At 39.8% G+C, this 12,783-nt stretch overlaps 1 protein-coding gene across 1 annotated transcript in view; it reads right to left on the reverse strand.

Moving 5' to 3' along the window:
* ELOVL5 (ELOVL fatty acid elongase 5) overlaps nt 1–12,783 on the reverse strand; it is a 102,819-nt gene that overhangs the window by 11,756 nt on the left and 78,280 nt on the right. The window contains 1 exon segment of the mRNA XM_053710383.1: nt 6,886–7,010. Coding sequence (XP_053566358.1) covers nt 6,886–7,010 — 125 coding nt within the window.

Here is a 12,783-nt window from a genome sequence, read left to right on the forward strand (position 1 = left end):
TGACACAAAAAAGCAGACTGATATTTCACAGTCCAAAAAGTTTTTATTTTTTTAAATGTACACTTACACTACTATTAAACAAGATATGAGTGGTGGCACTGGGCAAGTGGGCACAGTATACGCTGTGAGCCTGACACAAAAAAGCAGACTAAATTTACACTACTGTTACACCAGATATGAGTGGTGGCACTGGGCAAGTGGGCACAGTATACGCTGTGAGCCTGGCACACACGCTGGCAGGCAACTGCAATTAGATTACACTAGCAGACTGATGTTTCACAGTCGAAAAAGTTTTTTTTTTTTAAATTTACACTACTGTTACACCAGATATGAGTGGTGGCGCTGGGTAAGTGGGCCTGGCACACACGCTGGCAGGCAACTGCAATTAGATTACACAAGCAGACTGATGTTTCACAGAAAAAAAAGTGTTTTTTTTTAAAATTAACACTACTGTTACACCAGATATGAGTGGTGGCACTGGGCAAGTGGGCCTGGCACACACCCTGGGCACAACTGCAATTAGATTACACAAGCAGACTGATGTTTCACAGTCAAAAAAGTTGTTTTTTTTTAAATTTACACTACTGTTACACCAGATATGAGTGGTGGCACTGGGCAAGTGGGCCTGGCACACACGCTGGCAGGCAGGCAACTGCAATTAGATTACACTAGCAGACTGATGTTTCAGTCAAAAAAGTTTTTTTTTTTTTAAAATTTACACTACTGTTACACTACACCAGATATGAGTGGTGTGGCACTGGGCAAGTGGGCCTGGCACACACACTGGCAGGCAGGCAACTGCAATTAGATTACACTAGCAGACTGATGTTTCACAGTCAAAAAAGTTTTTTTTTTTTTAAATTTACACTACTGTTACACCAGATATGAGTGGTGGCACTGGGCAAGTGGCTTGGCAGGCAGGCAACTGCAATTAGATTACACAGGAAAAAATAAAAATAAAAAATGATGTTCTAGCTCTAAAAAGGGCTTTTTGGGGTGCTGTCCTTACAGCAGAGATCAGATGAGTCCTTCAGGACTGTAGTGGACACTTAATACACTAGCCTAGCTATCAATTTCCCTATTAAATCACCAGCAGCTACACTGTCCCTCCTCTCACTAACAATGCAGCTTCTGAATGAATCTAAAATGGCTGCTGATTGGCTGGAATGTGTCTGCAGACCGTGAGATACAGGGTCAAAGTTTACTCAATGACAACGAATAGGGGGCGGATCGAACATCGCATATGTTCGCCCGCCGCGGCGAACTCGAACATGCTATGTTCGCCAGGAACTATTCGCCGGCGAACTATTCGCGACATCACTAATATTGACATGATAGTATCACGCAGTTGCTCTAGATTTGTTGGTTGCACATTCATGATGCGAATCTCCCGTTCCACCACATCCTAAAGGTGCTCTACTGGATTGAGATCTGGTGACTGTGGAGGCTATTGGAGTAAAGTGAATTTATTGCCATGTTCAAGAAACCAGTTTGCGCTGATTTGAGCTTTGTGACATGGTGCATTATCCTGCTGGAAGTAGCCATCAGAAGATGGGTACACTATAGTCATAAAGGGATGGACATGGTCAGCAACAATACTGAGGTAGGCCGTGGCGTTTAGACGATGCTCAATTAGTACTAAGCGGCCCAAAGTGTACCAAGAAAATATCCCCCACACCATTACACCACCACCACCAGCCTGAATCGTTGATACAAGGCAGGATGGATCCATACTTTCATTTTGTTTACGCAAAATTCTGACTCTACCATCTGAATGTCGCAGATTTATCAGACCAAGGAACATTTTTCCAATCTTGTATTGTCCAATTTTGGTGAGCCTGTGGGAATTGTAGACTCAGACCAGCCAGTCTGGCACCAACAACCATGCCACGTTCAAAGTCACTTAAATCCCCTTTCTTCCCCATTCTGATGCTCGGTTTGAACTTCAGCAAGTCATCTTCACCACGTCTAGATGCCTAAATGCATTGAGTTGCTGACATGTGATTGGCTTATTAGCAATTTGTGTTACCAAGCTATTAAACAGGTGTGCCTAATTAAGTGGCCGGTGAGTGTATATATTTATTATTCCTATATTGTGTAAAACATAAGAAATAACAAATCATTAAGGGCTAGATTACAAGTGTCATTATTAATAATGGTTATTTGTAGAGCGCCAACAGATTCTGCAGGGCTATAAACATAGGTGGTATACAAGGTAACATTTATAGGGATCAAATGGGTAGAGGACCCTGCCGAGAGTCGCACTGTTGCAGTCAGCTCTTATTAAGTTGATCTGCAAACAGTTGGGCTCTTAGGCTTATATGCTAAGGGGGTTCATGGCAGATAGTAATGGAGGAGAGGAACTGGTATTAGAAACGATTAGTGAGGGTTGTATGCATCCCTGAACAGTAGTCTTTGGGGAGCGCTTGAAGCTTTCAAAACTAGGGGAGAGTCTTTTGGAGTGAGGCAGAGAGTTCCACAAGATGGGAGCCAGTCTGGAGAAGTCCTGTTAACAGGAATGTGAGGAGGTAATAAGAGAGGTGGAGAGTAGGAGGTCGTGAGCAGAACGAAAGGGACGGGAGAGAGAGTATCTGGAAACAAGGTCTGAAATCTAGGGGGGGAGCAGTGCAGTTGAGGGCTTTGTGTGTCAGAGTCAGAAATTTGTGTTTAATCCTGGAGGCAAGAGGAAGCCAGTGAAGAGATTGCCAGAGAGGTGCAGCAGATGAAGACCGACGTGTAAGGAAGATGAGCCTGGCAGAGGCATTTATTATGGATTGTAAAAGGAGCTAGGTGGCAGCTAGGGAGACCAGAGAGGACAGAGTTGCAGTAGTCGAAGCGGGAAAGGATGAGAGAATGGATTAAAATCTTAGTTGTGTCTTGTGTAAGGAAATGTCTAACTTTAGAGAGGTTTTTAAGGTGGAAGCGGCAGGATTTATCCAAGGACTGAATATGAGGAGTGAAAGAAAGATCTGAGTCAAATGTAACCCCAAGACATCTGGCATGCGGGGTAGGGGTAATAATGGAGTTGTCAACAGTTATAGAGAGATGAGGGGGTGGAGATTTTAGAAGGATGGAAAATAAGGAGCTAGATAACAAGTGGAGTAGTATTTAATGCTCCTCCTCGAGCATTAACTCCGCTAGAAGTTTTTTGCACGCGTCGGGTAGTGCTCGTATTATAAGTAGAAAGTAATCTGTTTCTGCTTGTGTGCTTACCCGACGCACATAAAAAGTCAAGCTTAGAATATCGTGCAAGCAACAGCGTATAGAGACTATCCGATCTAAAGAACTATATTTTGCAGGTGTTGCTCTTCTTACTGACGCATAATTACTTTGAGTTCAATGGAGTGTTTTATCTGCAGAGACGTGGGACAGCTATGGGGGCAAAATTTGCCCCGGCATTCGCCAACATTTACATGGGTTGGTGGGAGCTGTCCTACGTCTATGCAGATACTAACCCATTTAGAAACTCAGTTGTAGCATACAAGCGCTACATTGACGACCTGTTATTGGTTTGGTCAGGCTCCGAAAGAAGAGGGTCAACATTTTGTTGAACATCTCAATATCAACAAGGCAGGTCTCCAGTTCACTCACATCTTTAATAGGAACAAGGTGTCCTATTTGGACGTGGAACAAGAAGGAGATAGGGAGGGCAAATTGGTTAATTCTACACTGTATGTGAAGCCGATTTCTGCTAATGCCTTGCTCCACGCTAGGAGCTGTCATCCACGCCATATGAATTATGGCGTGGCTAAGGGCCAGTTTATTCGAATAAAGCGAAACTGCTCTAGAGAAGATGACTTCCAGGCAGAGAGCAGGGCATTGTGGAAAAGGCTTAAGGCAAGGGGTTACCCAGATGGGCCTATTCAAAAAGCATTTTTTGATGTACAGAGCATTCCCAGAGCTGAGTTACTCAAGCCAAAAAAAATCTACTAAGGTTAGAGGGAATAGTGAAATATCTTTTGTCACCACATACTCCAACCAGTACAGAGAAGTTTGTGGGATTATCAGGAATAATCTGCCTATTCTGAAGGCTGATGATGCTCTCAAAAATGTGATAAAGGTTGCCATTTTGTTTCCAAGAGGAATGTGACTATTGGAAATCTTGTCTCACCCAGTGCTCTAAGAAAACCCCTTAAAAAGAGTAGTTGGTTGAGTTGTAAAGGTCATTATAAGTGTGGTTTGCATAGTTGCATTGCTTGCAGTCACACTACAAGCAGTAAGGTGTTTCAATCTAACTACACACAACAAGTTTTTGATTGCAACTATTGTACTAACTGTCGATCTGAGTTTGCAGTCTATGTCATAACATGAACCTCGTGCGAAAAGCAATACGTAGGGTGCACGACACGTGAGGCTCGAGAGCGCAAACCCAGGGGTGGAGATAGGATTATGGAGCTATATAAAAAGGAGGCTTTTTGATTTTCAAATTATACACACGCAGTCCGAATGGGATGAATATTGAGGGTGATTTGATTAATTTTTGGCATTAATTAGTCCCCTATTTAGTAGCAATATTCCATAAGAATCACCCTCCCCAATTTTGAATAGGATTAATCAAATATACCTGACACCATCCCTCAATTAGCTTAATAGTTTGTTCAAGCTATTACTATCCAATTTCACTTAAGGAGATTTAAACTGAGTTTATGTTCATATAAGGTTGTAAGGATGATGCTATGGTGTAAACATGTTCACCTTTATATATACATATATTTATACATAAGCAGTCCCTGGTTAGTCAGATATTGCAACAGGGGAACAGATATGTATTAGTATAAGGTGTAAACATATATATAGATATGTTAGTATCACTGACAACAGCAATATAAAATAAAAACTTATTGGCTATTTGTCACACTACCAACGACAGTATTATAGGTATTATTGCCCACAACTCTATTCTCTGCATTTAAGTATCATGCAGTGGTCAGTGATGAATTCACATAAATAAGAATTAACTAAGTGTATTTTAGTAATTAAGTAGATACATTTATCGTGATCATTTATGCTTTATTTAACAGAAAGAGAAAGAAGCACATCTTAAATAACTGATAGTTTGTTGTTATTCTGCTTTAACCAAGTACTCTATAGCATATTCTCAAGTGCGCTAACCCAACATGAAAATATGAATATTTCTCATTCCAATGTTCTTTACATAGAAGAATGTGTTCTATTTATTCATAAACACACACACACACATATATATATGATTTTTTTCACAAAAATATATTTTTAGACATTTTAGCTAAAGCCAACTTGTTTACTTTCAACTTGTAATGCTGTGCTACTTCCGAGGCGTGCAAAGAGCCACGATAAACCCCTTTGACTAATGCCATCTCAATTCAGACTTTAAAGGCTTTGCTTTATGAGCCATTATTTATCATAATTTTAATAAATAAAAGGACACTGTAGTCAATTCATTTGTACTACCAAAAATGGCATATTCAACTTCAGTATAGATTATTATTTTTTTTTAAATGGATGCTCTTATCCTGCATAAATCAACATTTTCTTGTCAGACTTGCAGACGCATGTCACCCTCCACCAGCAGAGCTGTGAGTTGTTTATATCAGACAATCAGTATGAGAAGGGAGTATACACCTGACAGTGCTGAGTTTCTTTTAACATTTTATCTTTGTGAGGCAAAAAATATTTTAAGAGTAAGCTCTAAATTAGCGCTAAATTACTCAGATCTACTAAGTGCCCCTCCATGTGTGACTTTTAATTTTTTTTTTTAAATATAAAAAGTCTTTTTTATGCAATGGGTTCATAGTGCAACCTACCTTTATTTGATTGCATGTTTAAATACCTGATTGCATTTTTGAGTACCTACTAATTAGAAAATAAACATTTCTTTAATATCTAAAATGTTACATTCATGTGGCAGTGCATTTCTAAAAACAAAAAATTCATCCGTTTTCACTTTTGATGCAATCACAGAAAATTCCAGCTGATGGTTAGAGACAGTTTATTGTAAAATGTTTACCCCTTTAACGTGTTCCTGGTGATCCATTTTACCTACTGAAGAGAATTTAATTGTTTACAAATAGCTCAATTACCTTTATTTTGACATTTGGAATAGCTGCTTTGACTGTTGAAACAGCCACCTATACTTCAGTAATTGCCACATAAAGCTATGTAAATAAGAGAAAGCAGAATAAATCAGCCTCCCAGTGGGGTTTGGGAGAAATATGTATTAAAATGTTAATTTTAAAATGTTCTCTCTAAGCTGTGTGTATATACACATCAATAAGGAAGCTTGTGTGTGTGTAGGGTGTGAGAAGATAAATAGGTCTGCTCTCCCTGCAAGCTTAGTCCATTTTATTAGGTTGTGCTTTCAAATAGCAAAAACAGCTAATAAATACAAAATAATCAAACATACAGGAGCTATTTCCGATACATTTTATACTTTTCGTCTAGTATCACAAGTCATTGGAAACACATTTTACAGTACAGCTGCCCCCCCCCCCCCCAAGTTGAACTTTTTATACGCACCATTAGTGAAGTATAATGTATGCTATATAGAAAATGTGTTGCTACTTTGAGCTTGAAAATAGTTATTTACAGGAGCAATCCTTCTTTAATTAATGTGCTGCAAAATAAAGGTAATATTCTATCCCAAGTAAATCCCCTTTTAGACAAATTAGAAAAGAAAACATTAACCTCCAACCTAATAATTCCTGTCTGGTCTTGATTTAGCAATCCTCAGAAAGAAATCAGTGTCTCAGAGGTATTTGAATAAGAATACCTGTTTTCCAGGTCACAGACAATCCTTCCTCAGCTTGATTATCAGTATGGGCGGCTAGTATAAGTGATGAGTCATTCAGTACACATGACTGTTCTCAAGTACTTGCCTGCCAAGGTAGGAATGAATGAGAGGCTTACCAGTTGGCACTGCGTGATGTATTTTTTCCACCACAGATATGGGCGCATGGCTGGAATAGCTGAGAGTCCGTAGTAGGAGTACATCAGAACATGAATAAAGCTATTAAGAGTGGCACCGAAGTAGGCTGAAAAAGCAAAAAAGAAAGCAACAATTGTATTCATTAAATACACAGCAACTGTGAGCGATAGTCACCTTGTTTTATAACAGGACCAAATAGAACACACACATATTATATTTCATATATAGTGCTTTTTTGTAAAATACATTTTGAGAACAGCAAAGGGACAAAGTTATTTACAATGATTGATATATTTTGCAACACCCTCTTGTGACTATGGCAAATTTACCTGTTATGAGATAACCCCCACAAAAAGCCCTGTGTGTGTGTGTGTGTATGTATATATATATATTTTATTGCCATTTATTTGTAAAGCGCCGCCAAATTCCGTAGCGCTGATATATCTTTAGAAGGGTTTTGAATAAATACATAAAGCATGTCTTTAAAGTCATTATTTTTTGAGTCCATAGCAAAAACATTATTAAGATTTCACTCTATAACAATAATTTAATATGTTTTAATAAAGGCAAATATTTGCCCATTATATTAAAATAATAATAATAAATCAATAAAAAAGGAAATGTATTCTTACCTGATAAATTTGTTTCTTTTACGATACGACGAGTCCAGGCCAGGGTAGGAGCGCGTGAGAGCCCCCATATCTCCCTCAAGTTGGGAGAGTGCTAGTGACGGCTCTGAGCCGTCATTAGCACCAGAGTGGGAAACTCTGTGATGGCTCAGAGCCGTCATTAGCACTCAAGGGGTTAAAAGATGAGGGATTTTTTTTCAAATTTGTTTAAAGTAGATAAAAATGATTTTATTTTCAATCAACATAAATGGGAGTACTGTGTATATAGAGACCCATTCACTAACCATCATTTTTCTTTTACAAGATACGATGAGTCCACGGATTTCATCCTTACTTGTGGGATATCGCCTCCTGGTCAGCAGGAGGAGGCAAAGAGCACCACAGCAGAGCTGTATATATAGCTCCTCCCTTCCCTCCCACTCCAGTCATTCGACCAAAGTTAGGAAGAGAAAGGAAAAGCCAAGGTGCAGAGGTGACTGAAGTTTAACAAAATTAAAGACCTGTCTTAGAAAAACAGGGTGGGCAGTGGACTCATCGTATCGTAAAAGAAACAAATTTATCAGGTAAGAACAAATTTCCTTTTCTTTTACAAGATACGATGAGTCCACGGATTTCATCCTTACTTGTGGGATACAATACCAAAGTTATAGTATATGAAAGGGAGGGACAAGACAGGGAACCTAAACGGAAGGCACCACTGCTTGAAGAACTTTTCTCCCAAAAACAGCCTCAGACGAGGCAAAAGTATCAAATTTGTAAAATTTGGAAAAAGTGCGAAGAGACGACCAAGTTGCAGCTTTGCAAATCTGTTCAACAGAAGCATAGTTTTTGAATGCCCATGAGGAAGCCACAGCCCTAGTGGAATTGGCCGTAATTCGTTCAGGAGGCTGCTGTCCAGCAGTCTCAAATGCAAAACGAATGATACACTTCAGCCAAAAAGAAAGAGGTAGCCGTAGCTTTCTGACCCCTACGTTTCCCTGAAAAAAACGACAAACAAGGAAGATGATTGACGAAAATCCTTAGTCGCCTGCAAGTAGAACTTCAAGGCATGGACCACATCCAAATTATGTAACAGACGCTCCTTCTTAGAAGAAGGATTAGGACACAAGGAAGGAACAACAATTTCCTGATTAATATTTTTATTTGAAACAACCTTAGGAAGAAAACCAGGTTTGGTACGTAACACCACCTTATCAGAATGAAAAATAAGATAAGGAGAAACACATTGCAATGCCGAAAGCTCAGAAACTCTGCGAGCGGAAAAAATAGCAACCAAAAATAAAACTTTCCAAGACAATAACTTAATATCTATGGAATGCATAGGTTCAAACGGAACCCCTTGAAGAACTTTAAGAACTAAATTCAAACTCCAAGGAGGAGCAATTGGTCTAAACACAGGCCTAATTCTAGTCGGAGCCTGACAAAAAGACTGAACATCTGGAACATCTGCCAGACGCTTGTGCAACAAAATAGACAAAGCAGAAATCTGTCCCTTTAAGGAACTTGCTGACAACCCTTTCTCCAATCCGTCTTGGAGAAAAGACAAAATCCTGGGAATCCTAACCCTACTCCATGAGTAGCCCTTGGATTCGCACCAATAAAGATATTTACGCCATATCTTATGTTAAATTTTTCTAGTAACAGGCTTTCGTGCCTGAATCAAGGTATCTATAACCAAATAAGAAAACCCTCGCTTAGATAAAATTAAGCGTTCAATCTCCAATCAGTTAGCTGCAGAGAAACTAGATTCGGATGGTGGAAGGGTCCCTGAATGAGGTCTTTCCTCAATGGAAGCTTCCACGGTGGCTGAGATGACATGTCCACCAGATCGGCATACCAAGTCCTGCAAGGCCACGCAGGAGCAATGAGGATCACCGATGCTCTCTCCTGTTTGACTCGAGCAATCACCCGGGGCAGGAGAGCAAATGGAGGGAACACATAAGCTAGGCCGAAAGACCAAGGCACTGCCAAGGCATCTATCATACATGACCCTGCTTGCACGGGCGTTAAGGGCTGTGACGCTTGGGGAGAAAGCTGCGGCATACCTTGTATCTCATCTATAGACTCCTGAGAAATATCAGTCTTAGGTAAAGGTTTATCAAAAAAAAATGTTGTCCCTATAATGTAAGGCTCTCTCACAACATGAAGGACAAAAAGGAACTGGAGGTTCCACAGGGGCATTCAAACACATAGAACAAGTTACAACTTGGATGTCATCTGAATCCATACTAACAGAATCAATGTACAACAATAATAATGTAGTTAGAAAGTTGTCAGTAGTTAAAGAGAACCTTATTACTAGTAAACTGTCTCTTTAAGAAATAAACTGACAACAATTTTTCTTGCAAGCAAAACAATATAATAAAAACTGCAGAAAAAATCGAATTGTCACCGAAGCACCTCTCCTCAACAGCCCTGCTGAGGCGCCTACCTGCCCCCACGGTCCTCTGACCACTCCTAGGAACAATCCGGAGCAGAGCCTATAACCGCTTGCTTTAATCACAAACCATGCGGTTGAGGCGTTACTTGCAATGCGTCTCTATCAGCCGGTGACTTCCGGAGTAAGAGAAACTGCGCGGCAATTACCGGAGAGCGCGCCAAGTCAAAACTCCGCCCATCGTGGGCGTCGTCAAATGCCACCATTAAACACAGGGGAAATACATGTAACCGCAAAAATACAAAGTGAATTACCAGCCGCAAAACCAGAGTCCATATAATCAGACTCCGGCAACACATCCCAGTGTCAGCCCAAAAGAAAAAGCATTTAACAGCAGCTCCTGTAGCTAATAAAGAGTATGGCTAAATGCTAATAGTGTCCCAAGTGTACTCTTATTAACACGAACACTCTCTGACACATATAGCCGTGTTGGTTAACATCCCATGAAACCCACACACTCTAAAAATAGGGAAGCCCTTTACTAAGAGCCCTGGTTCCCCAAATATGAAAGGAGTACAGCCGGTTCTGAGATATGCCCAAAAGCCCTAGAAATGAAAGACTGCACTTACCTTAATGCTGAGTGCCAGCATGACGAGTCTCACAGTGTAAAGAGGTCCTTTGATCCCTCCTTCAGCTCTGAACACAGAAGGGCCTTAGTTAATATTCTCTAAGACCATCAACATAAGGGCAGCACAAGTATGGGAGGCGCAGTGAAGCTAAAACCCCACCAGTTCCCATTGCTTTAAAGCCACCTGTAGCTCTACTCTAGAGGCTGACAAGGAATACGGCTACACCCTATAGAAAAATAGCACACTTTGGTACCATTTTAAAAATAATAAACTCTTGATTGAAGAATCTAAACTAACACCTCACTTTACCTCTTCCTATCACTAACACAGGCAAAGAGAATGACTGGAGTGGGAGGGAAGGGAGGAGCTATATATACAGCTCTGCTGTGGTGCTCTTTGCCTCCTCCTGCTAACCAGGAGGCGATATCCCACAAGTAAGGATGAAATCCGTGGACTCATCGTATCTTGTAAAAGAAAAAGGATGGTTAGTGAATGGGTCTCTATATACACAGTACTCCCATTTATGTTGATTGAAAATAAAATCATTTTTATCTACTTTTAACAAATTTGAAAAAAAATCCCTCATCTTTTAACCCCTTGAGTGCTAATGACGGCTCTGAGCCATCACAGAGTTTCCCACTCTGGTGCTAATGACGGCTCAGAGCCGTCACTAGCACTCTCCCAACTTGAGGGAGATATGGGGGCTCTCACGCGCTCCTACCCTGGCAATCGGTGTTGCACAATGACAGGCAATGACCGGGGCTTCCCGTTTTGCGTGGTGACGTCACGCGCAATAACGTGATGACGTCACCACGCAACTTTATTTAACATCAACAACAGCAGCTACAGACCCCCAAGACCCACCGTTGGAAAGGTAATCGCCTAACCTTTCCAACAGTGTAAGTCTTGGGGATCTGAAATAAATAAAAAAAAAAGTAAAAAAAAAATAGTTTTAAAAATATAAAATAAAAAACCCTTTAAAAAAACCTTAGCACCCAGGTGGGAAAGTGCTTAGCACTCAAAGGGTTAATTACTATCTTGTGTCATTTACAATAGAAACAGATTTTGGAATGCACTATAACTTTAATGACAGCATTTATTGTAAAATTAAAAGGGACAATTCGGTCAAAATTTAAATGCACATAGATTAAATAATCTTTGAATAGAACCATATTTGCTATATACATGTATTGGCAAACATGATTCTAGTAAAAGTTATCACTGTTTTAGTGTTAATATTTTTCTCTGCATGTGCGGGATAGCTAGATATTCTTAGTGCACCAGCATTTTAAATACTGCAGCTGCTCAGAGCACCAGTGGGGCTTGTACCATGTGAGCAATTAACAAATTGAGCCATTACCAGATGGTACAATCACCTTAGATTCTCTGAGCAAGTGTTGTGTTTAAAATGCTGGTGCACGGCGCATACTTAAATACACTTTTGAAAAACAGCTATAACTTTTATTAGAAGCATTTTTGCTAATACATGTATAATGCAAAAATGCTTCTATTCAGAACTCAAATGTATCCATGTGGATTCCAACTTTGGCTGGAATGTCCCTTTAAAAAGGGACAGAAAAGTCAAAATTAAATATTCATGATTAAGACAGAGCATTTAATTTGAACCCATTGCCAGCAGTGGGACACATTATTACTTCTTTCCTCACTCCAGAAGGAGTACACGGACAGAGAGACAAGCACTAATTAACCCTTTAGATTAAAAAGGGGTTAAACAACTTTTAAATTTACTTATATTATCTAATGGCTTTGTTCTTTTGGCATCCTTTGCTGGAAAGCATATCTAAGTAGGCTAACGGGGAGCAATGCACTACTGGGAGCTAGCTGCACATATATGACTTCTATCATTGGCTTACTCAATGTGTTCAGCTAGCTCCTAGTAGTGCATTGCTGTTCATTCAACAAAAGGATACCAAGAGAATGAAGCACATTTTATAATAGAAGTAAATTGGAAAGTTGTTTAAAATGGTTTGCTCTATCAAAATCATGACAGGAGAAATTTTGGGTTTCATGTCCATTTAAAAGATAAACAGCACCTAAAACCAATACCTATCCACATGTAAAATACATGTACGTACATAGATTAAAAAGAGTGAACTCATTTGCATCAATGCTCAGCTTCTTGACACGGTCAAATCACCATTCCCATTATACTATTGAGAAAATTCCATGAGCTCTGACAACTAATGTAAAATCATTTCCTACATGCCAAATTGCCATCATACT

Source organism: Bombina bombina, chromosome 4, assembly GCF_027579735.1.
Source record: "Bombina bombina isolate aBomBom1 chromosome 4, aBomBom1.pri, whole genome shotgun sequence".
NCBI classification, from domain to species: Eukaryota; Metazoa; Chordata; class Amphibia; order Anura; family Bombinatoridae; genus Bombina; species Bombina bombina.